The sequence below is a fragment of the Eptatretus burgeri genome, chromosome 7 (genome assembly GCF_056783735.1).
Source record: "Eptatretus burgeri isolate ZD-2024b chromosome 7, Ebu_testis_v1, whole genome shotgun sequence".
NCBI classification, from domain to species: domain Eukaryota; kingdom Metazoa; phylum Chordata; class Myxini; order Myxiniformes; family Myxinidae; genus Eptatretus; species Eptatretus burgeri.
In genome coordinates this window covers 32503230-32525684 of record NC_140967.1, presented here as the reverse complement: position 1 = coordinate 32525684, position 22455 = coordinate 32503230, and the positions used below count along the sequence as shown (strand labels likewise).

The 22455-nt window shown below is 42.8% G+C and overlaps 1 protein-coding gene across 7 annotated transcripts in view; it reads left to right on the top strand.

Moving 5' to 3' along the window:
* Nucleotides 1-22455, top strand: part of LOC147022974 (rho guanine nucleotide exchange factor 7-like) — an 87065-nt gene that overhangs the window by 41058 nt on the left and 23552 nt on the right. For 5 of the 7 annotated variants that reach the window (XM_085887962.1, XM_085887961.1, XM_085887963.1 and 2 more), the window contains 7 exons: nucleotides 2140-2286; nucleotides 9390-9476; nucleotides 10700-10778; nucleotides 10976-11097; nucleotides 12727-12948; nucleotides 13099-13183; nucleotides 13326-13418. In XM_085887962.1, coding sequence (XP_085744088.1) covers nucleotides 2140-2286; nucleotides 9390-9476; nucleotides 10700-10778; nucleotides 10976-11097; nucleotides 12727-12948; nucleotides 13099-13183; nucleotides 13326-13418 — 835 coding nt within the window. Of the gene's footprint in view, nucleotides 1-2139; nucleotides 2287-9389; nucleotides 9477-10699; nucleotides 10779-10975; nucleotides 11098-12726; nucleotides 12949-13098; nucleotides 13184-13325; nucleotides 13419-13661; nucleotides 14574-14598; nucleotides 18032-22455 lie in introns of those variants that run through there. The other 2 variants (XM_085887966.1, XM_085887967.1) reach the window with 2 other exon arrangements.

Sequence of the window (22455 nt, the reverse complement as noted above, 5' to 3'; positions counted from 1 at the left end):
TTTTTTGTTTTTTTTTGTTTGTTTGTTTGTCTGTAATCACGTATAAAAAATTCTGCAGAGCACAGTTATCATCGGAAATTTCTGTAACTTCGCATATCAGAGGCCTATAGAGGTCCCTTTCGGTGCACAAAATTTTGAAGGTCAAGGTCACTTTGGTGCAAATCAGGGGAGTCGACGAAACCCTTATTTTTTGAGTAATTTTGATCGGATCGTTTTCAAACTTCATGGGAATATAGTTCATGGTCTGGCGCTCAGCTGATTAATTTTTGGTGGCGATTGGCCTTGACCTTCATATGTTTTTTTGTTTGTTTGTTTGTTTGTTTTTTTGGTCTGTAATCACGTATAAATCACTCTGCAGAGCACAGTTATCATTGGAAATTTTTGTAACTTCGCATATCAGAGGCCTATAGAGGTCCCTTTCAGCGCATAAATTTTGAAGGTCAAGGTCAAAGGTCAAAGGTCAAGGTCACTTTGTCGCAAATCAGGGGAGTCGACGAAACCCTTATTTTTTGAGTAATTTTGATCGGATCGTCTTCAAACTTCATGGGAATATAGTTCATGGTCTGGCGCTCAGCTGATTAATTTTTGGTGGCGATTGGCCTTGACCTTCATGGTTAGCGCCTCAGGTCAAACATATTTGACCCCAAGGTCAAATTTTCAAGTTTTAGGAACCATATCGTGTCGTACCTCAAATTGAACACCTCGATGAGTGCTTTCTAGATATGTCAAGCTTGAGACATTATGATGTCATTTGGTGACGTTATGAGTCAAAAGCATATTTTTCATGGTTACTCTGTAGAACGATTCTCATCGGAATCTCTCGTAGGCAGATATTCCTCAAGGAGTCGCTCCTGGTGGATAGCAGCTCTTTTCACCTCAGTGTGACCTTAAAGAAGTCACACGTGGTCACCTTTTGGCAAGATACGGGTCTTTGTTTGTTTGTTTGTGAACAGTATTACGGAAAAACTCCTCGACGGATTTCAACGAAACTTGGTGGGGGGGGGGGGTTCGGTATGGTCCAAGGATCATGCCATTAAATTTTGGACTTGGTCCCCCCCCCAAAAAAAAAATTTAGAGAATTTTTTTTTTGCATTTCTACATGTTTTAAGTGATTTCCAACTCCCCCCCCAAAATTTTTTTTTACCCCCCCCAAAAAAAGAATTTTTTTTTTGCATTTATACATGTTTTAAGTGATTTCCAACCCACCCCCCCCCAAAAAAAATTGTTACCCCCCCCAAAAATAGAGAATTTTTTTTTTTTGCATTTCTACATGTTTTAAGTGATTTCCAACCCCTCCCCCCCAAAAAAAATATTGTTTGAGAAAAAAATGGTTTTTTTGCATTTTTACATGTTTTAAGTGATTTCCAACCCCCAAAAATAAATTGTTACCCCCCCAAAAAAAAGGGGAAAAATTTTTTTGTATTTCTACATGTTTTAAGTGATTTCCAACCCCCCCCCCAAAAAAAATTGTTGGAGAAAAAAAATTTTTTGCAACTTTTTTGTCAACAAAATTTTGATTTTTTTTTTTTTTGGCATTTTTACATGTTTTAAGTGATTTCCAACTCCCCCCCCCCCCCCCCAAAAAAAATGTTGGAGAAAAGAACTATAACTCTGTCAGCACTGTTGACATCATATTTAATGAATAAGATATAAGGTTCACTTGAGTGACGCAGCAGTATTGGCGGCGGAGGTTTTGCACTCTCCCGAGTGCTCCCCCTCTAGTTATCGTAAGGTTTGGGCCTACGTAGAGGTTCCAAACCCTGTTCTACCTTTGATTCCAACCCAATACTGGCGTTGAGTGGCCACTCAAGGCCAGCAGATGAGCACGTACTTTAGCCTTACTCCAGCACGTACCCCAACCAAAGCTCCGATAAACTGAGAAACGGTAGTAAATCCTGGAAAGTGGGGGTACCAGTAATTACGGTAATATTTTAATACAGATGATTGTGTACTTTTACAATAGCTCATTATGATGAATTGATGCAATTGTTTTTACTTTAAACTATTTGTTTTTGGCAGCCGTTAAATCGTCATATTTGGCAATGTTGCATTGTATGTTGGTGTCATGTTTTGGTATTGCTTTTTGCATGAATGTGGTATTGAGGTTGTGCATTGTGACACAATGTCATCTGCATCTAGACCGCATGCAGTGAAGTCCGTCGACGCAGGGAATTGGAGCTCCACGTCCTGTCGGAGCCGATTCGAGGCTGGGAGGGTGCAGACATGTCCTCATTCGGTGCTGTACTCTACATGTCGGCAGCCTCGGTGCAATGTGCCGGCAGTGACGTATGTACCACTTTTTTTTTTTATTATTACAATCTCTTGGAGACATCGTAAATTTTATTTTGTAGTCACCCTATATAAATATTGGTCTACCACTTTTTTTTTTTTGCTAAGTCCCGAGTTTGGACGATTAGTAATTGATTCTACGCCTCAAGGATTATCCTGCTTTAAAGAACTACCAAATAACCTGTCCTTATGGATGAGTTGGTTTCCCCAAACTTTTATTCTGTACTTGCAAATACAACCCACTGTAAATTGGATCTGGTGTTGGCTTAGCGGTTAGGGTGGTGGCTTGGGATCCCAGGGTCCTGAGTTCAAGGCACCTTGGCTGCTGAATTAACACCAGGGGGTTGACAGCCTGTCATCCTTCCAAGGTCAGCGAAATGAGTACCAGTGTAGCAGCCAAAAGGCTGCACACAAAGGGAAAGGATATCAACGAATTTATTAAATCTGGTATTGGTGTGGTGCAGGCATAATGGGCCGAATGGCCTCCTCCTGTGCAAAATTTCCTTGTAATTCCTTGAAACCCATCACTTTGCTGACAGGAGGGTATTAAGGAGGGGGTTGGGAGAGGGAGGGATGGGAGAGAAGGGAGAAAGGGAGGGGAGAGAGAGGAGGCAGGAGGGAGGGGAAGCTTGGAAGGGGGAAGAGTGAGGAAGGTGGGGTGGAGGTGGGGAGAGCTATGCCTCACCAAACATTGCTATACTGCTGGAGGGAGGGTGTGAGAGAGAGAGAGAGAGAAAGTGAGAATGAGAATGGAAAAATAAAATTAAAGAAGACAGAAAAGTGAGGGGTGGAGGTGGGGTTAGTAAAGAGAATGATATGTTGCGCTTAATGACTGAACACACACACAAAAACAAACTCATGTCAGAACACCTGTACACACAACGACATAACAGAGCTTGTAATGTAATCAGCTGGCACATATGCAAAAACTTTGATGTCCCACTTCCAGAAAATTTGTGGGAACATGAACCAAAGGTAATCACTGAAGACATGGAAGCACCGACCGCTCAAGTACGAACGAATGAACACATCATGCGTGAACATCGAAAACAAAGCGTTGCGACCAGGTATTATACTTAGGTAAAAAAAAAAGAGAAGATGGCATTGTTTATTGAGGTGTCAATAGCAGTGATTTTGGACTAAAATTTGAACACACACACATGCATACACTGACACTGACACACATACACTGACTCTCTCTCTCTCTCTCTCTCTCTCTCTCTCTCTCTCTCTCTCTCTCTCTCTCTCTCTCTCTCTCTCTCTCACTCGTTCTCTCTCTCTCTTCTCTCTTCTCTCTTCTCTCTTCTCTCTTCTCTCTTCTCTCTTCTCTCTTCTCACTCTCTCACTCTCTCACTCTCTCACTCTCTCACTCTCTCACTCTCTCACTCTCTCACTCTCTCACTCTCTCACTCTCTCACTCTCTCACTCTCTCACTCTCTCACTCTCTCACTCTCTCACTCTCTCACTCTCTCACTCTCTCACTCTCTCACTCTCTCACTCTCTCACTCTCTCACTCTCTCACTCTCTCACTCTCTCACTCTCTCACTCTCTCACTCTCTCACTCTCTCACTCTCTCACTCTCTCACTCTCTCACTCTCTCACTCTCTCACTCTCTCACTCACTCACTCACTCACTCACTCACTCACTCACTCACTCACTCACTCACTCACTCACTCACTCACTCACTCACTCACTCACTCACACAGCCTTTTATTAGTATAGATGGCTTGTAATACAGGCTTCCACAAAGTGGTGCTTATACGATACACATTTGTTTTGAGAAAATTGTGGTGTCCCCCCACCACCCACCATGAACTCACCAGGCTATGATTTGGTTTTTGGGTTTTTTTCACCTCCAAAAACCAACACTTTTGAGTACAAGCACCAGTTTTCAACTCCTTCTGTCCAGCGGTTCAGGAGTGCATACAAGTAAAACGAACACATAAACCTCTATGTTGTGTTTTTGGTTTTCATGCATAGAATTGATGTATCAGACACATTAATCAGGCTTCAAAGTGTGCTCGCACTCTATGTAGGGATGGCACGGGAAAAGTGTCGGTCCCACCTGCTATACACAAAACTAAAGTTGGACTGTCCTCTCTAAAATGTAGCTTAGGCTACATATGAGCGCCGACTTGATCTTTTCAGCTGATTGTCTCGGCAGAGATCATTTTTCAGTCCTCCAGACCAGGGGAAAATATGTGTATAACTAAGATCCGTCAAAACCGGCAAATCGTCTCGTTCATCATGATAAAAATAGGACCACCGATCCTGACTCTCACATGGATCAGGAGCAACAGTCAATGACATCATAAAATCTCGAGATGTTATTCATGCACAGAATCTGGTCACGTGATTGGTTGAATGGAAGCCCTCTCGATGCTCGTTACAGCGATTACTGAGTGTCTGTTTTGCCGAAGCAGCTTCCTGAGTAAGGGTTATACTGGGTGTTTTGCCATTGCCTTCCCAACAGCTGTTTGGGCAGCAATTTGTAATTTAGCCACGGTGCCGGCGATAGCTCGTCCATTCTTTGTGAAGGACATTGTGGGGTTCTTTAACATCCATCAACTTCCTCCTCTTCTTGCATCTGGCAGCTTGGCTGCTGGGTAGCTATCATTGTTGTTTGGGCACGACTATGCTGCTGATGCTGTGCCCCTCTAAAAGTGCACTGGTACTCATTTCGCTGAACTCAGAAGGATGACAGGCTGAGTCAACTCCACCTGGTGTTAATTCAACAACCAATGGGACTCAAACTCAGGACTCTAAGATCCAAATCCAGCCACCCTAACCACCAAGCCAACACCATGCTTGTCCATCAACTAATGTCGTAAGATAGGGTGCCCTTTTTAACGTCCATCGGAGGGGCGACACACATTGATGATTCACACAATCTGTAAAACACCAACATGATATTTTATAGCTGGGCAAAGATTCAAACCCAGGCTGCACAGCTTAGATGTGAGTGTGCGTACCTCGAGGTCATCCTGTCAGCTGAGGTCATGTAAATAAAATCTACTGGTGTCCCTGGGTGGTGTATAATAAAATCAGGCATACAATAATTACTTTTGAAAGGGTGAAGAAATGAATTTTTGAGCCATTTTTACTCGCATCCAGCACTGTACTTTATGTTCGAGAGAGAAGGAGAGGAAGAGGAAGAGAATTCCCATAACACCAAAACCATGAAACCTAGTGGCTTGAAACTTTGCATGCATAATTAACAGAACTCCAAGGGAGTGCAGGAGTGAAAATTGGGTGTTTGGGTTAATTTAAATATTCCTTTTGAAGATAATTAATGGCCTTATTTAATTACCCTTGGTTACCTCGCTGTCCCTTGCTGGGGTCTTCATTTGCCATTTTTTTTTTTTTTGGCCTGCTCAACAATCCCTTGACTTTGAACAGGCCGCAACGGTTTCTTAACAAAATAGTTTGTTGGTTTTTTTCCACTTTCCTCACTCATATCATCGAATGACCGATCTTCATGCCTATGAATCGCTGGATACATTGTAAGGCTTATAAACGCCTGGAGACACCAGCATTCGAGGCTTCATTTAATTTCCGCACATGGCATAACCTCCAGAATCTTAAACTAAGCCAAATTACAAAATGAAAACTCCAGAATTGGAATTGGCAGCAGTTCCGACTGCTGAAAAAAAATTGAAATTAGCAGTACCAGACTGCTAAAAACATGTTTTAAAAAAGTGTTAATTTGTCCAATTCGGACATAGTTTGACATTTTGGGCATCTCCAGGGTGTGTTTAATATGACGGATCGGTGATCGCTAATCATTTGCCAAGCCTTCTGTTCCTTATCAACCATTTTGTTGGAGTGCTTCTTTCAGTGTTTGAGCCACTTGGCCACACTGAAAGCCGCACTGTCCCTCCGCACTGTCCATCTGCACGACCACCTGCCTGTGTTGTGTCCCGCAGTGTCATGCGGTGCCAAGCCTACCGTTCCTTATTCACGAATGGATGGGTGTGTTGGAGGGGAAGGGATCTTCTTCTTCTTGGATATGCTTTTATTTGCTTGTATTTAATATAGGAGGCATATGGTAAATTTTATTTATTGGGTTTGAAAACAATCGATCTTTCCTAATTTTTTTCCAATTTCACTGCAGATTTCGACATACTTATTTAGGCCACGATTTTAGATTGTCAAATATGGAATCACATTTCGAATATCAGCTTTTAATAAGCCTATACGATGCATTAGTTAATCTTGCCAAATTGCACCTCGCTTCACACGGCCAATCATCGTTTTAGGCCTGATCAACCCATTAATGAGCGCAGATTTTGATGCGGTCAATTTACCTTCGTTGGGAATCAGATGTGAAGCTTGTGGCCAAATTTCATCAAAATTGTGTGTTTGGTTCAAGCTATAATGACTGAAGTGTTCACTGACTGACTGATCTACGGACACTGCTCGATCGCATAAGCTCACCGGACAAAAGTACAGGTGAGCTCATCATAATAATAATAACAAGTGGTGCCAGGCACAACAAATCCCACCCATTTAAGGCATAAAGTTATTTTGGGGATCAAATTAAAATTTGATACATCCTTAACCTGAATGTTGATTAAATTATAAGGAATAGAATAAAGAATATTTTAGTCTTCGTTTGAAGTAAATCAGATCATTTTTGAAAAAAGTTATGAGCGAAAAACGATTTTGATCTTTTCGTGACCTTGACCTTTGATCCAATTGGACCCAAAAGTTAATGGGGTCGTCCCGGGTTCATTGCCCACCTGTGGATTAAATTTGATAGTGTTTGCTAAAGCCGTTTTGCCGTAAAGTTACAGACAGACAGACAAACAAACAACCAAACAAACCGGACGATTACAATATCCCGCTCCCTCCCTCCGGGGAGCGGGATAATAATAATCATCATCATCTTCAGACGGCATATTGTTGTGGGCCGGGGTTCGGCGGCGATAAACGACCACCAGGGGGAGCAGTAGGGTCGTCTCCTCCGAACACCCTGGAATTTAGGTCGTGACTCGGATAAGTCCGAAAGGTCATGGGTCCCTTAGTGGACCGTGGTCGCCAATATTTCGACGGCGTGGGGTTGGGGTAATTGCCTAACTTCAATATCCCTAAGTACCTACGTCGTCAAATTACCCAGGAAGTCACACCCTTGACGGACTCCGTCGAACCGGGTCACTCTAGCGACCTCGGTCCGGTGTAACCGAGCGGAATTACCAGAGTCCGTCGGTCCAAACGACAACTTATGGCACACGGCCTCCCTAATTCTCAAAACGCACTGTGCTGGGTCAATGGTAGAAACGACAGGCAACGAACTGGAACATTTACAGATATTTATTTTCAATAGGGAGGGAGACACAGAGCAGAGTTATCTGAATAAAGAAATGCAATTTACAATGAACGAAAAGCACTTAACAATTCTACTTCTCAGACTGGCGACACACACACACACACACACACACACACACACACACACACACACACACACACACACACACACACACACACACACACACACACACACACACACACACACACACACACACACACACACACACACACAAAAGAAATGGACCCCGTGGATCTTTATTCGGCCCCTCAGCCCAAAGGGAAGGCGAGCTGGGGGACAGAGCCTGGCCGGGTACCTTCCCGCCTCGTGTGGTCACACTGTGCTCCAACCACCACGGTGGGACTCGAACCCACGTCCCGAAATCCACAGGTCCACGACCCTGGCTGCTCGGCCACCACCGCCACGAGGAGCCACCGCGAAGGACCGCAGACCACGACCGAGACCAAGCCACTGTGCCAGACCAGATGCAATAGGCCACGATGACTGCAGTACACTCGTCCTGACAACCACTCTACTCTTCTTGCCAGGTCCGAGGGATTTCTTCCCCTCCCACTCGCCTCCTGATTGGACGAGGGGGTGTCGGGCGATCAGTAGCCTCCCCTCATTGGTTGGGCCGAACACTCCATCTGGCTAAGGCGGAGTCGCCTTGAGGTGATGAGCTTCCTGATTGGACAAGGGGTGGAGTCGGAGCTGAGTCAATGAGCGAAGAACGAAGGAGATTTGTTGGCGATGTAAAAAAACTTGACTATAAAAGAAACCCACAGCACACACATGAAATTAACCCATTAGACAGAAGGATGGGGCCCTAACTATAACACATACTTTTCGAAACAACTGAACTGTGGGGGCTATGGCTGTTTGTGTGCAAATGGCTGCCAGATTCGTAACAATATTTCCAAACTGCCTCTCTCAAGGCAATGATTGGTACCATCCGACGGAGTTTTATTTGGTGCAGCATCCTTTGCTTTCGTAATTTTAATAGCTTTAAAGGATTCCATGAAAAGTACGCAAAACTGCATTTCTTTGCAAAGTAATAAGTAGGAATCGGAGCGGTGAGCAGGACTACGACTACCGATCAGCCTGATGGGGGTGGGGCCGCTACACATATTTGCCAAGGGCCAGTCAATCCTACATGGGTGGAGTTAACAGTGAAATGTCATCAGGAAGTTGGTAACAGCAACAACCCATACATACGTCTATAAAGTACGTGTTATTTAAAATGTTAGCTCGTCTATAAAGTATGTGCAGTACCATTACAATATGAGCACTTCTAAAGTTTGTACTACAACATTTGTAAATCAGTAGTACAACATCTATATACATTTCTCGAAAAAAGTAATGAAAACCTTGTTTTCATACTTTTGGAGTGACATCCCGACATCCTTTTTCATTTTTAAAAATGTTTTTATTACTCGTTTTATTTTGACTTGTAACACCCCCTCGTACCAGGAGCAGTGATAAATGATTCACATTTACATAGAGAATTGGAGTTATCCCCCAACCTGAACCTCCTGTGTATGGTTTTTAAGAAAATCATTTAAAACGTTACTGTGCACACACTTGGTAAAACCATTAGTTTTCAACTCATTCTGTGCAGCGGTTTAGCAATGTATAGAAGTCAAGCATGCACACACATTGGGTTTCTTCCAGTACAATTTGGTCGAATGCGGTCGAATTTCATGCTTTGCCAAGATATGTACCCAACATTGATGCCTTGAAGATGGCAGTGGTGTTGAGTGATGCATAACTGTCTGTTTGTGTGTTTGTGCAGGAGTGTAATGACAGATACCTTGTTCTTTTCCCAAATGTCCTACTGCTGCTCTCAGCCAGTCCTCGCATGAGTGGCTTCATCTACCAGGTATGCAATTGTACAATTTGGGATTGAACTTCCAAAACTCTGTTACCTTTCTGGCATTTACCTTTCACCATTTACCCTTTGTGTTGAGATGTTTCTAACTGGATTTTGTTGAAGCCTCATTTTGTATCTTGTACACTTTGGTATGAAGAATGAGGAAATGTATTTGAATACATTCAATTTTTATTTAATGTTCTGGATTCTTACATTTTGGGTGAATTAGGTGAGACTGAATGGAATTTCATCCTTCTTGTGAAATTCCATATGTTGGGATGAAATGTGTACAGTGGACATTTATGATTATGTATTTTAAAATGTTTTGTGTTAAACATATTTACATATTTTAAAAAGGTTCTGGAATCCATCGTTAATATTTTCTTTACTTCGCTGATTCCGAATTGTAACCCTTTTTTTTACCCAGATCTTTTCCTAAAGTGTATATAATTAACATGCAGGGTGGCACTAACAAATGGAGTGCGTGCGTGCACGCGTGTGTGTGTGTGCTCGCGTGCATGAGATGTCAGTCTTCGTGCCCCAAAATGGACTATCTCGTCGTCATTAACAGGACTGTTTTCATGCATCGTCTTGTCACGCTTCAAAACGACATTGCTTTGTCTATTCTTACGATGTTTGCGGCCAATGGGATGAGACATTGGCATGCAGTCATTCGTGCAGGATGGTGTGACTCTTCACTGCAAGAGTTGTCCTTGACTTTCTTGATGAAATTTTTGAAGACAGCATTGCATCTCTCGTGTGTCCAGACAAACACTAAAGTGGAAGGACGTGGCCTGCTCGTAGAGGCAACTTAATTCCTTGCAATTATTTGCTGGACAATTGAAGAATAAAGTCTTTACAAAAAGGCCACAAACTCTCATGGAACTCTGTGAAATTTGTGGAATTGTGCACCTCCGTTGACAAGGACATGTGTTGCAGAGTCGTGAATAATTTCATCCACGAGTTGTAAGAAAGTGTATGGGCCAAACAGGTCATATTGAATGTGTTTGCAACAACTAAATCCCCAAATAATTTTGTTTCTACTTTATAAATACTTTGTTGTTTTCCACGTCAAAACTTTTCGATTGCAATTGCAAATATTGCATCATTTTCCGTGCCACTCTACTTGTGTTGGTTAAGAATATGGAAACTAATGATCTCATTTGAAATAGCGTTTTTTGGACGGATGACTCACTTGGATCACTTTTCATCACACTCCTGTTTTCCATTAGGGTAAGCTCCCACTTACTGGCTTGACTGTCAACAAACTTGAAGACATGGGTGCTGTCCGCAACGCATTTGAAATAAGCGGTTAGTTATCTTTGTACTCTATAACAAGTGAATAAAGTCTGGTGGCGATCTGTCTACTATGTAATTATTTTTTGTTGTTTCATTGCCACACTCATTTTAAAAATGTATTATTATCATTATTTTTAGATGTGCAAAGGTCGTCTCATCAGAGACGTATGTTTTTCTCAAGCCTCACTTCTGCTCTTTGTGTGTTCCAGGCAGCATGATTGAGCGGATTGTGGTGTGCTGCCGGAGCTTCCCGCAGCGTGAGGAATGGACCGAACACCTGCAGAGGCAGGCCAGAGGCTGTGTTGCAGTGAAGCCCACAGGAGCGCCGAGTGTGAGCAAAAGCGGTTATTGCAAGGGAATAGGGTTTTGTAGTCGAGTGCTCGAGTTTACTTCAACATGACAGTTGAAAAGGATAATCTCAAAATAATTTATGTTCAAGATACTTTGTGCGTACATAATTTAACTTGCATTTTTTATTATTTTTTTATTTTTTAGAAACTTTCAATCACTGTAAGCATGTACACCCCCCCCCCCCCCCATGTAGTTATCATTTGGCTATTATTTTAGCAATCTGTGGCTTTCTTCTATGATTATTAAATGTCAAGAAAATTTGGGTAAATTTGCTGTTTGTTTGTTTGTTTGTTTGTTTGTTTCAGCCTTTCTGGATGATTTAGCATTTCAGGGTACAATAGTAGCAACTGAAACCTGAATCCTATCGGTGGTGCCTATTTTTGCTCTTTTCTTCTTTGGGTTTCTTCTCCTGACTCCAATGCAGTATTTGGTCCTCCATTTGATTAAACAACACCGTTTTTTCAGCATTGTATTGAAATGACTGAAGTACATTAATCTTTTGCAAATCCAAAGGTTATCTCAACATTTTTTTGGTACTGCTTACTAAAGCACTCACTCATGCCTTATGCCTCATTGTATTCATAATTCTAACCTATCTAAGTGTGTAACAAACAAAAGTAGAAAGACAACAAGAATAGCACTCGTTAGAGTGTAACCGAGTGTACAGTGGACATTTATGATTATGTATTTTAAAATGTTTTGCATTAAACATATTTACATATTTACATTTTACATGTTAACCATATTTACCTCCGCTTGGCTGAATAGTTTATGTTTTGTATGCCATTGATTGGCCGGATCGGAACCAAAATCAAATCAGCTTGTTCTTGTCACCTCATCAACTCGTACACCGAGTTTTGTTATAACTCGTTTTCAACTTTTTGAAATATAGTGCTAAATATCGTTTTTGGTCCTATCTCTCAATGGTGAAGAATCAATTATAAAAATTCTCAGATCTGGATCCAAATTCGAATCTTTACCAAAATCGAATCGGTTCTTCGTAGTCACACACCGAACATGTCCACAACAATTTGAGATATCATGCTATACGTTCATTTTTGGCCCTATCTCTGTTGAAGGGTGAAGAATCGCTTAAAATTATAGTATCTGGATCTTCACCAAAACGTGCGCATTTTTTGCTGATCCCTTTATGAGGGAGGTATTACTAACGACTGGCAGAAAACGCATCCACCAAAGCCGCTGCCAAACGGAGCAGGAGTTTCTTGTGGAGGGAAAGAGATCAAGGTTTTTGGGGTTATTATTATTTTTTTTAATCCCAATGTTCTGAGGAGTGAAGAATTTTACAATCGCTCTGGTGTTCCATCAGTAACACATTGAAGATGCAAAAGTCCAAAACAATTTTTTTTTCTTTCCTGCCAACAAGCTTTCATTGTAATTCATCAAATACAATTAGCACCATTTACCCAAAGTGGCTATACTTATCAAGTTAAGTCCATGAATTGCATACTGCTAATCCCATGCAACAAAGAACACAAACTCAATTCCAGCACATTGTAAATTCCAGCACAGAAATATAAATTCACATTGTTAAGTGAGTAACATGCATACCATCTGCTTTTAAAAAAATATTATTTTCTTTTGCTCCTAGCTGCCATTGTCGCCACCAGCAAGCAAACTCCATGAGTCCAATGTACTATCCATGAATCCTGGCTACCACACACTGCCTGTTGCTGGCGCATATGGTGGCCTCAGAGCCGCAGCAGCCCAGACCGGGGGGCTCGCTCCTGCTAAAGTTTCTCAGCCCTGGGGGCTGAGTTCATTGCGCCCTGCCCCTCCAGTTCGTCCATCTGCTGCACTCATCTACAAGGAGGTTAGCTTTGTATTTGATGAATTTCAACTTTTTTTCTGCGTAGTCTCGTAAAAATGTATATGGCAGTAATATGAGCTTCAGGCTATCCATGCCTGTTCTAAGAAACTGTTGTCAGGCATGAGAGACATAGCTGAGTCCGCATCTATGCAGGAGCTAAGCAAAAGCCCCAAAACAGTGAAGAAGTTGCTGTGGAAGGCCAGAAAACCATCCGATGAAGATTGGGTGCTGCGGAAAAGTAAGGTTTTATTTGGTGTTTGTGGTTTGGCTTGAGGTTGCTTGTTAAAGTCTGTAAAATGGCCCAAGATATACACACCAGAAAGCATGCTCTGAATTTTTGACCAAGTTTCAGTGGCGTCGTGTCCTCTCCCAACACACAGGCACTGCAGCGGCTTTGGAAGAAGATACGCAGATTCTGAAGGTCATAGAGGCTTACTGCACCAGCGCCAAAACCCGCCAGACCCTCAACTCCAGTGAGTGATTCTTTCTGCATTTCCATTGCCGTCGAATGCCTGTTTTCATGTGTCACTCCATTGCATTCTTACTCTCCAGCTATATGGCACAACATAATGATTCCCATCTTGGTGATTTTAATAAATTGAAATGTCCCAGCTTCACCTTGTGGAACAATTCCACAAGATGGGTTCAACCCCCAGGGAACATAGGACCAATTTGCCACTAACTAAACTGCCATCTGTCTGTTTAACCCATTGTAGGATGCTTTGTGCAAATTGTCACTGAATGTGACTTGTTCAGCACACCTGCAGCTGTTCCTGACCGTCGTGGGTTGCTCACTGTGAACTGTTAATTCTCACAAACCTGACGTGTTGTTGTTGTTTCTGAGCTGTTGCTTCTTGTTTGTGTTTTTTTTTATTTTTTTATTTTTTTGTTAAAGAATAATTTCATGAAAGCAAAATTGCTGTAGGGGGAATGAGATTGACATTAAGGACAAAATAGAAGACGTCACAATGACGAGATTGTTTGTATATAAAGGACTAAATTGGTCTGATGGGCTTGAAAACAAATGGTGCAAAATCAACCACATCGATAAGCTAAGGTCACATCTCCATAGGGCATAGAACATCAGCCTGATTAACTTTAAACCTCTGCAGGATGAATGAATATCACATCGAAGTGAAACTCTTTCACCCCCCCCCCCCCAAATGCCAGCCCCTTGCCACTCTCAATGTTCCTTTGTCATCTCAATCGATTTACGAGTCAGGCTTAAACTCTAGATGCTCCAATTTCAGGTTTTTCTTCAAGGACGAAAGTTGTTGATTCTTTGCTTTTGGTGTGCTTCTGGATTTTTATAAAACCATTTTACTAACTTTTCTTTTCTTTTTGCCTCTTTGTCTTATCCTACCAACGCCTCACTACGGATTTGGTTTGAAATTCTCTCTCTTATTGCTTGTGCATTTATTTTTCATTTAATCTGCTTCCCATCACCTGCTTCCATTTGCCAAATTTCATCATCTCTAAAATTGCAAACTTGATTTATGGAATGTATGCCTTTTCCAACCAATGCATGTTTGGGTTTGATAATCCTCCCCTAATGCCTGCTTCTCCTTTTGCATCATAACCTTTTTCAACGTTTCATCCTGCATTCATTGTACCCTGAACCCCATCACACCTTGAACCTTGTATAATCTCCAGCATGGCAAGCTCAGGACCTTATGCACAATCACGTAATCTGCTCACCTGCGGGATCCGGTCCGTCCCGTGCTTCACCGATACCACGAGAATCTCTCACCTCTGAAATTTGGGTCCTTGAGTCCGAATCGGATAGGGTGTGGGTGCACGCTGGACGTGGCCTACCTGCTCCTGCCCCTCGATTTCAGTCTCGTCATTAGGACTTTGCTTCCTCTGTCTTTTAACGTGTTGGCATGCTCTCTTTAACAGTGGTTGCTGACAGCAGCTTGAGTTTCTTCCTTCGTTTGGTGTACTTGTTACCCTTCGATACCCCTCGTAGTACTGCCACAGGATGCTTGCATATATTTTGCCAAAATGTGTTCAATATTGAAGCTTATCCTCACCATTTATCCATCTTTGTTCGGCAAACATTTGATATCCGTGTTACTATCACAATTTTACACGGGCCCAACAATCATTCGCTTTTTTTTTCAAACAATTATTGGGATCGTTGTCCGGGTGATATCTTCATGATGTTGCAACGTCGGCACAGCATCCCTCTTAATAGCACAAAATGAATCCGTTTAACTGCAAGGCTATGTGGGATCACAATTCTTCCTGTGCCTCTCTCTGCGAAACAGGAACTGCAATCGTCGTCCTGCAGCTGCAGTTATTAGTTACCTGTTTTGTACCTTCAGTGGTTGACAATCGCATCCAACCAGCCTGGTTTTTGCTATGAAATGGCTGTCCATAGCTGAACTCTCCTTTGACAAAACCCAAACTTGCATACTTTGTCCAGAACCATTTTCTCCTTTGATACGTACGTTTTACATGAGGGTTTGCATGCAGGAACTTTTCATTGATATTGTTACAATGGCACACACTGTTTATAACTATACCAATTATTGTTAGGTTTTGCAGGCATTGTATGCATGTTGTCACCAAATTTCAAGTATCTGATTGAATTCTTGGTACCGTGGCTGAATCACGAACTATGTTGTGTAATTATATATCTCTGTATGAAGAACAAAGCTGTTACTGTTTGTTCTGCAACTGCACAAATACCTTTTAGAATGTGTAATTAAGAGTCAAACCTCTTGCAGGTTTGCTAATCATTTGGTATTTTTCCCTTTTTTTCTGCAACAAACTCTTCCATGAGATTTTGATGTTGAATACAGTACTAACTTTCTTACAAACAGAGAGTGCATTTTCCATCAAGCTTTGCATTTATTTAGCGATGCAAGCCCGACTCTCTTCGGGAGAGGGAGACGACTCTTCATGTAGCTTTGATTATGAAATAGTTTTTGTTTCAGTTGGGTTTTAAATTTATTTTAAAATTTACAGTACATGTATATATTTTGTTGAATGGTCATGCTTTTCTTTGTGTACCAACTCTGGTTCAACTTCTGTGTGATAATCAAATGCAGGAGGCTTGCAGCTTGCTCGTTGTCTGCTCAAAGCATATGGACATGTTTGAAAACAAAATTGCGATATTGAGTCAGGGAAACAGCAAAGATTGCGCACGTTGCATTGTGCACGTCGCTGAGCAAATGTAGCCTTAAAATTTTTTTCTACTCTACGAATGAAGCGACAACCTTTCACACTTCAGGGTAACAACTCACTGTTATAACCTTAAGGAGATGACATTTTAAAAAATTATATATTTGGGTAATTTAATCACAAAATCAAATTTCTGAAGCTTCACTTTTCTTTTTCTTGTTTTTATTTTTTATTTTTACACTTTTTTTTTGCAGGAAAAAAAAATAAGTTTTATCTGTAAGACTGAGAATCTGTTTCAGTGATTAAGTGTGTTTTGGGGAACAAGCAAATGATTTGTCTTGCTTGCTTTTATTCAGTGTTTTGTGATGTATTTTGGGTACATGTCTTGTGATTGAGACAAGTATGAATGTTTATATAACCGAGTCTGTTTTAACTGAAGTTTCAAAAACGACTTCACTGTGCAATGAACAATTTGTGTTCTTTGGTAAGTTGTGCTGAGTTCTGCTAATGTTAACACAGCAGCATGCCAAATACAGAAAATGGTGCGGCCCAGCAGCGATGCTTTTTGAGTGATACACTGCACCTGTTGAGGTGATCAGCTGCCAGAAACAATTGCAGACTGTTTATGTAGATCTTTTTGAAAATTCCCTTTGGACAGTGTATTCCACAAATTTGACACTGGTACAGCTGCAGCACTCCAAATATGTTAGGAATTTGGGGAACACCTTGTATACAAGGGTGCCAAATATGGAAATGTAATGGCCATGAGCACGTCTCGTTTGATAGATTATTCCTTTTGTATGCAGTGCGTGGCTGTGGATAGCATCATTTGCTAAAGAGTGTGGCTGTGGTATTAATACAGTTTCCCTTGTAGGTTAGTGCAGGAATGGTGAATTTGGCTGGGTTGGCAAGAGCTCTCCTACTCTTTGCTAAGAACAAAGGGGGGTGGGGTTTACGTCCACCAACTAATGCTGGCAGAAGGGATTCCAAAGTTAATGTCGATCCAAAGGACCCCACACACATTGATAACTCACCCTGCCTGTGAAACACCTGGAGCTGTCCGTTTATAGCTGGGCCAAGATTCAAACCAAGGGTCGACAGCTCAGAGGTGAGTGCACGTACCTCTCGGCTTTCCTGCCAGCCATGTTTGGCAGATGAGCAGATTACTTCGACCCACCCAGAAGTTCGGTGAGGGTAAACACATTACGTACTCATTTGTACTGTTTTCTGCTGTATATAGAAAACGAGACTTAGCTCAGAGATAATGATGATGCTGCTGGAGTGGGGAGGGTGGAGGTTAGAACGATGTGGATGTAGAACTTGCAATGGCTGCGGGATTATCGGGAGCACAACGACGTCACCTGCTGCATTACCACACAGAAGAAGGGTAAAACGATCCTTAGCCAACTTGATCCAGAGCAGATCTTCCCTGCTTGGACAGGAAGGTATGAGATGGCATCCTCTTCGAAAATAATTCCGTCTTTTCAGCGTTAAAAAACCTGCGACTGCATAAATCTCTTTGCCTCGATTAGTTCCATGAGCCATGGTTGAACTGGAGCCTTGGTAAATCCATAATGATTTCTCCCACACACCGGTCGGTCCAATCAAAGGCATTTTTTTTTCTGTTTGGTCCTGAAGCGCTTTGCTGGTAGGAACCTTTGTACGGATGTTTCACTCCCGTTTACCGCACAGTCGAGTCATTGATCCGGTAATGGTGGCCTACAAATGCCGCACTTTCACTTCTTGCCAACACATCTATCAACTCGACTTTTCTTCGCACAATGTCGTAACCTTTCTCTGCCTTTTAGCATGATTAATTTTGTCCATAGTTATACATTTGGGCGCCATTATTAACTGTTGTTTGTTTACTAGATCTCGTAGATCTAGTATTACAGGACCTCCATATGTCATTTGTTGTTTGATGACAAGTTATTATTAAAATTAGCTTTGTTCCTTATGCTGGTCTGATTCCTGCAATTAAAGGTGCGTGCGGGACAACAAAAGGCTCGTAATGTGAGGTAATCATACTCACGGATGCAAACAATGACTCATCTTAGCTCAAAAAACGTCATTGGCTGAAATGAAATGCCTTGATAACTAAATCAGACTACAATAAGTTGCCCGCAATTAATCGAAACCACGATATTTGAGGGTATACTGTATAGATGAGCAGCAAAGTAGGCCCATTAGCAGGTTATTTCAAAGCCAATATTGGAGTGAAATTGAGGGCATGCCATCGCAAATCCCGAAGCTTCCCATCTAAAGCAAAGTTGAAATATAGCATAAGTTCCACCAGGATTGACCGAGTATCAAATTTTGAGTTGCACTATTTTTTCCTTCCCGTTTTGACCCCTGAGTGTGCATTCTCTCTCGACCAACTCCCCACCCCCTGCGACATGAATCAGTGGTCAAATCCCCAAAAATCGTTACATATTTCATGTTTCCCAATGTTGATTGCAGATACAAAGTTCCATTGAAAAATGTACCCATAATTGCATTTTTCAGTCTTTCACCTTCTGACCTCATCCCAGAGAGGTCACGTCAGGTATGGGAGCATGCACTGGAGCAGCGCGTCGCTGCATCCTCTTTCCGCCGGTACTCCAGGGGCCTCAGTCTGGCCATTCCCCAGGCAGGTGCCTGGCACATCCCCATCTCTTCGAGATGCTGATCAACCTGCTGCAACCACGAGGCACGTGGTCGGCCCATTAGCCTCCTCCACTCACGAGGCTCCCTCGCCGAGAGAATCTGGTAAGCAGGATCAGTATCAGGAAAATGAGCCACATGTCCACCCACCCACAGCTGATGCTCACGGATGACAGAGGTCCCAAATCTCATCTGGGTCTCTCTCAGCAACTACTCGTCGGACACAAATTCTGACCAGCAATAGCCAAGGATTCTTTGAATCGAATGCTTTACGGAGATCAACATAAGCTGCCAGCAGATCCTGCCGAAACTCTCGTCTGCGTTCGGTGAGGACCCAAAGAGCAAGTATACGGTCATTTGTTGACCTCTTTGGTGTAAAGCCTGACTGCTCTGGGTGCTGGTGCTCTAAAAATGGTGGCGAACCCAATCAAGAATTATCTGAGCAAAGACCTTGCCCGGCATTGAGAGCAGCGTCACCCCTCGGTAGTTGTTGCAGTCCTGGCAATCACCCTTCCCTTTCCAGAGAGGGACAACAAGCCCCCTCTTCCAGTCAGTTTGGATGATGTCTGTGTTCCAGAGCACAGAACTGCATGCAACGACATGAGTACAGCATTTCCACCAGCCTTGAGAAGTTCAGCATGGATGCCATAGATCCCAGGAGCTTCACCCCCATTTCAACCGGTTCACCGCAGCCTGTGTTTCCACAAACTAAGGTGGATCACAGTTGATTGGAGGGTCAGCAATAGGGATAGTAACACCCCTGACTTCCAACTTAATACCTACTGGATCAGCCTGGTCCAGCCGCTCAAAGTAACTGGCCCATGGGGCCTTCACTTTGTACTCCTCTGTCAAGAGCCCACCACACTCCGCTTTAACTGCAGTACATTGAGGGACGGGCTTGGAGGAACGCAATGCACACATTCCCCTGTAAGCAGGACGAGAATCACTTGACCACAAGTGATGCTCTACCCCCTCACAGATTCCTCACACATAGGCCTCCTTGTCCACCATCAGCACATACAGTTTTATGCCTCAACTCCCTGAACAGCTCAGCTCTGTCATTAAGCCTGACCCTGCATATCTGGTTCATGGCATCCAGTGTGCTTTGAGAGACAAAATTCTTCTTCGCCCGACAGTGAGTTCCAAGACATCCATCGGCAACATCAAGGATGGTGGTCTTGAAGGCACTCCACATCTTTTTCAGGATTCACCAAAGCACCCAGACGCCCCCAAATCCCCACTCAGCCTGTTCGCAATCTCCTCGGCCACTCTCTCATTCTTGAGCTTGCCAACATCCAGCTTAGGCTGGGATGGTTCCATTCTCCTGGATTTAAGCTGAAACTTCAGAGTTGTTACAACTAGCCTGCGGTCGGTATTGAGGAACTGAGCACTCCGGTAGACTCTGCAGTTCTGAATCATCCTCCAGTGACCATCAACGAGCACAGGGTCCATCTCCTTTGCCACCGCCAGCGTTGGAATACCAAGTCCAGCGACGAGCCTGTGGTGCTGAAACTATGAACCAGCCACCCTGTCCATGACTTCTTGCAAAGTCAAGGAAATTGGTGCTATTCTTGTTCACAGTTCCAGACCCATGGGGACCAACACATGTCTCATAACCATCCCTATCAGTTCCAGTCAAGGCATTCAAATCTCCCAAGACTAGAAAAGTATCTTGCCTGGGGCACTGATCAACCACAGACTCGAACGTGGCATAGAATGCACCCTTCACAGTGAGAATAGTGGGTAAAGTCTGGGTCTGAAAGCTCACAAATTGAGTCAGTCCCTGGAGTCACAGAAGTCCTTTGAACTGCCATGGCTTGTGTGAGAGGTACAAAGACTCAGCCAATTGGGATGCTGACAATTTAAATTACCACATATGAGGAAGAGAGAGTTGGGATGAGTGGATAAAAGTTGGTGTGTGTGTGTGTGTGCGTGCATGCGTGCGTGTGTCCGTGCGTGCGCGTGTGTGTGTAAGAGACAGACAGAAACATATGTCAATGGAACCATCACTGGCTGGACAGAATAACACCCAGACAAACAAAATGTGGAAACGGAAGGGTAATCCTGGCCAAAGGTACTCATGGGTGTTGGGAGGGTTAAGATCATTACATGCACAGTTAGAAATTAAGTTATTGATGTAAAGTGCAACTCCACCGCCAGGGCGGGGTTCGGGCCTTTGGAGGAGACAATAGCCAGGGAGATACAAGGAGTCAGGGACGTACAGTGGGACGAAGCATTCTGTTACACAGAATCCAGACTGTCGACAGCTGCCTGGATTGAGAGACCTGCAAGGTTGGAACAGAGGCCTTGGAAGTTTGAGGTCCAAGCAGTTAGGGGCAGGGGAGGAGACTTGCGGAATGAGGGTTGGGGGGATGTGGAGGGTACGGGGAGGGTTGATGGGAGGGGGTCAGATGAGAGGGGCAGGGTGAGGGGAAGCTTAAAGGGGATGGTGTGAGGACAGATGCAGAAATAGGGGAAATGAAGTCCAGTGATGCTGGAGAGGGGCATACACAAAAGGGGTGGTGTTGGAAGGAACCAGGCTTGTTCAAGATGTGGGAGAGGGTACTATCGAAGAAACCTCAGTGTCCGATGTCAAAGAAACTAATCTCCCACTCAGGATCGATGCAACAGAGCTCAAATCTTTAATACATGTACATGGAAAAGGGAACAACCCTTCTAATTTGTTTGTCCTCAAAGCAGGGTTTTTATACAGGTTTGAAGAGGAAAGGAGGGGGGGAGGAGGGAGAAGGTACATTGTATTTCTTCTCCAAGTTTGTAGAGGAAAGGAGGGAGGGAAAAGGGTAACAATGGATGCATTGTACTGTAAAAGCAGAGGAAGATAACTGAATGGAAGCAAGGGCCACATCCAAACATAAGATAAGGTTTTTACTGAGAAAGCACACAAGCTCTCTGTCAATCTCATTTCTAATGTAAAAAAGATATGCTTATAAGGGTTAAACATAAACATTCAATGCAAGAATACGAAGGAGTTATATAATTGTCTTCCAGAACACATTTTATATTTCCAAGTAACATAAGAGTAAATTTATCATAAACAGACACATATATACTGTTAATTGGATTCAATAATAAGCAGCATAATACTTTTGATGATCAGTGTTAAGTGAGTACATGTAGAAGTTCATCAGAAATAGCAGGACATATGAGTTTTAAAAACAAAAGCAGGCACATTAAGCAAATTATATGAAATGTGAGTGTGTGAATGTCTAATGAAATTTCACTTCTACAGTACTGACATGGACGGGTTTGACACCGTTAAAGCAGGTGGAGTGGAATTTATTGTCATGAGCAGACAACCTCTGAAAACTTGACTTCTCAAAATTCCCATTCTGGACCTATGGAGACAAAGATCATGGGTTGGTTTTGAAATAATTATTGTTGAAAACACAGAGGAAGGTGGTGCTGCAGGTACAGGATGACGGTTGATCGACCAAGCGTTTAGATGTGACAGGTTTGGAAAAATAATCCATGTGAAGAAGAATGGACTGTGGTGAAGAAGAACATGGAGTGCTCATGATGGAGAAATATGAAAGGTGAAGCATTTAAAAATGAACTTAAAACATTTTCAGGGAAGAAGCATTTCATTCAAGGAAGATTCATTTTGGAGATATTGAGAAAAGGAAGAGATTAAGAGCTAGAACTGAATTCGGTAGAACACACACCTCCGCCAGGCTGAACAGTTTACGTTTTGTATCTCACTGATAGGCCGGATCTGGA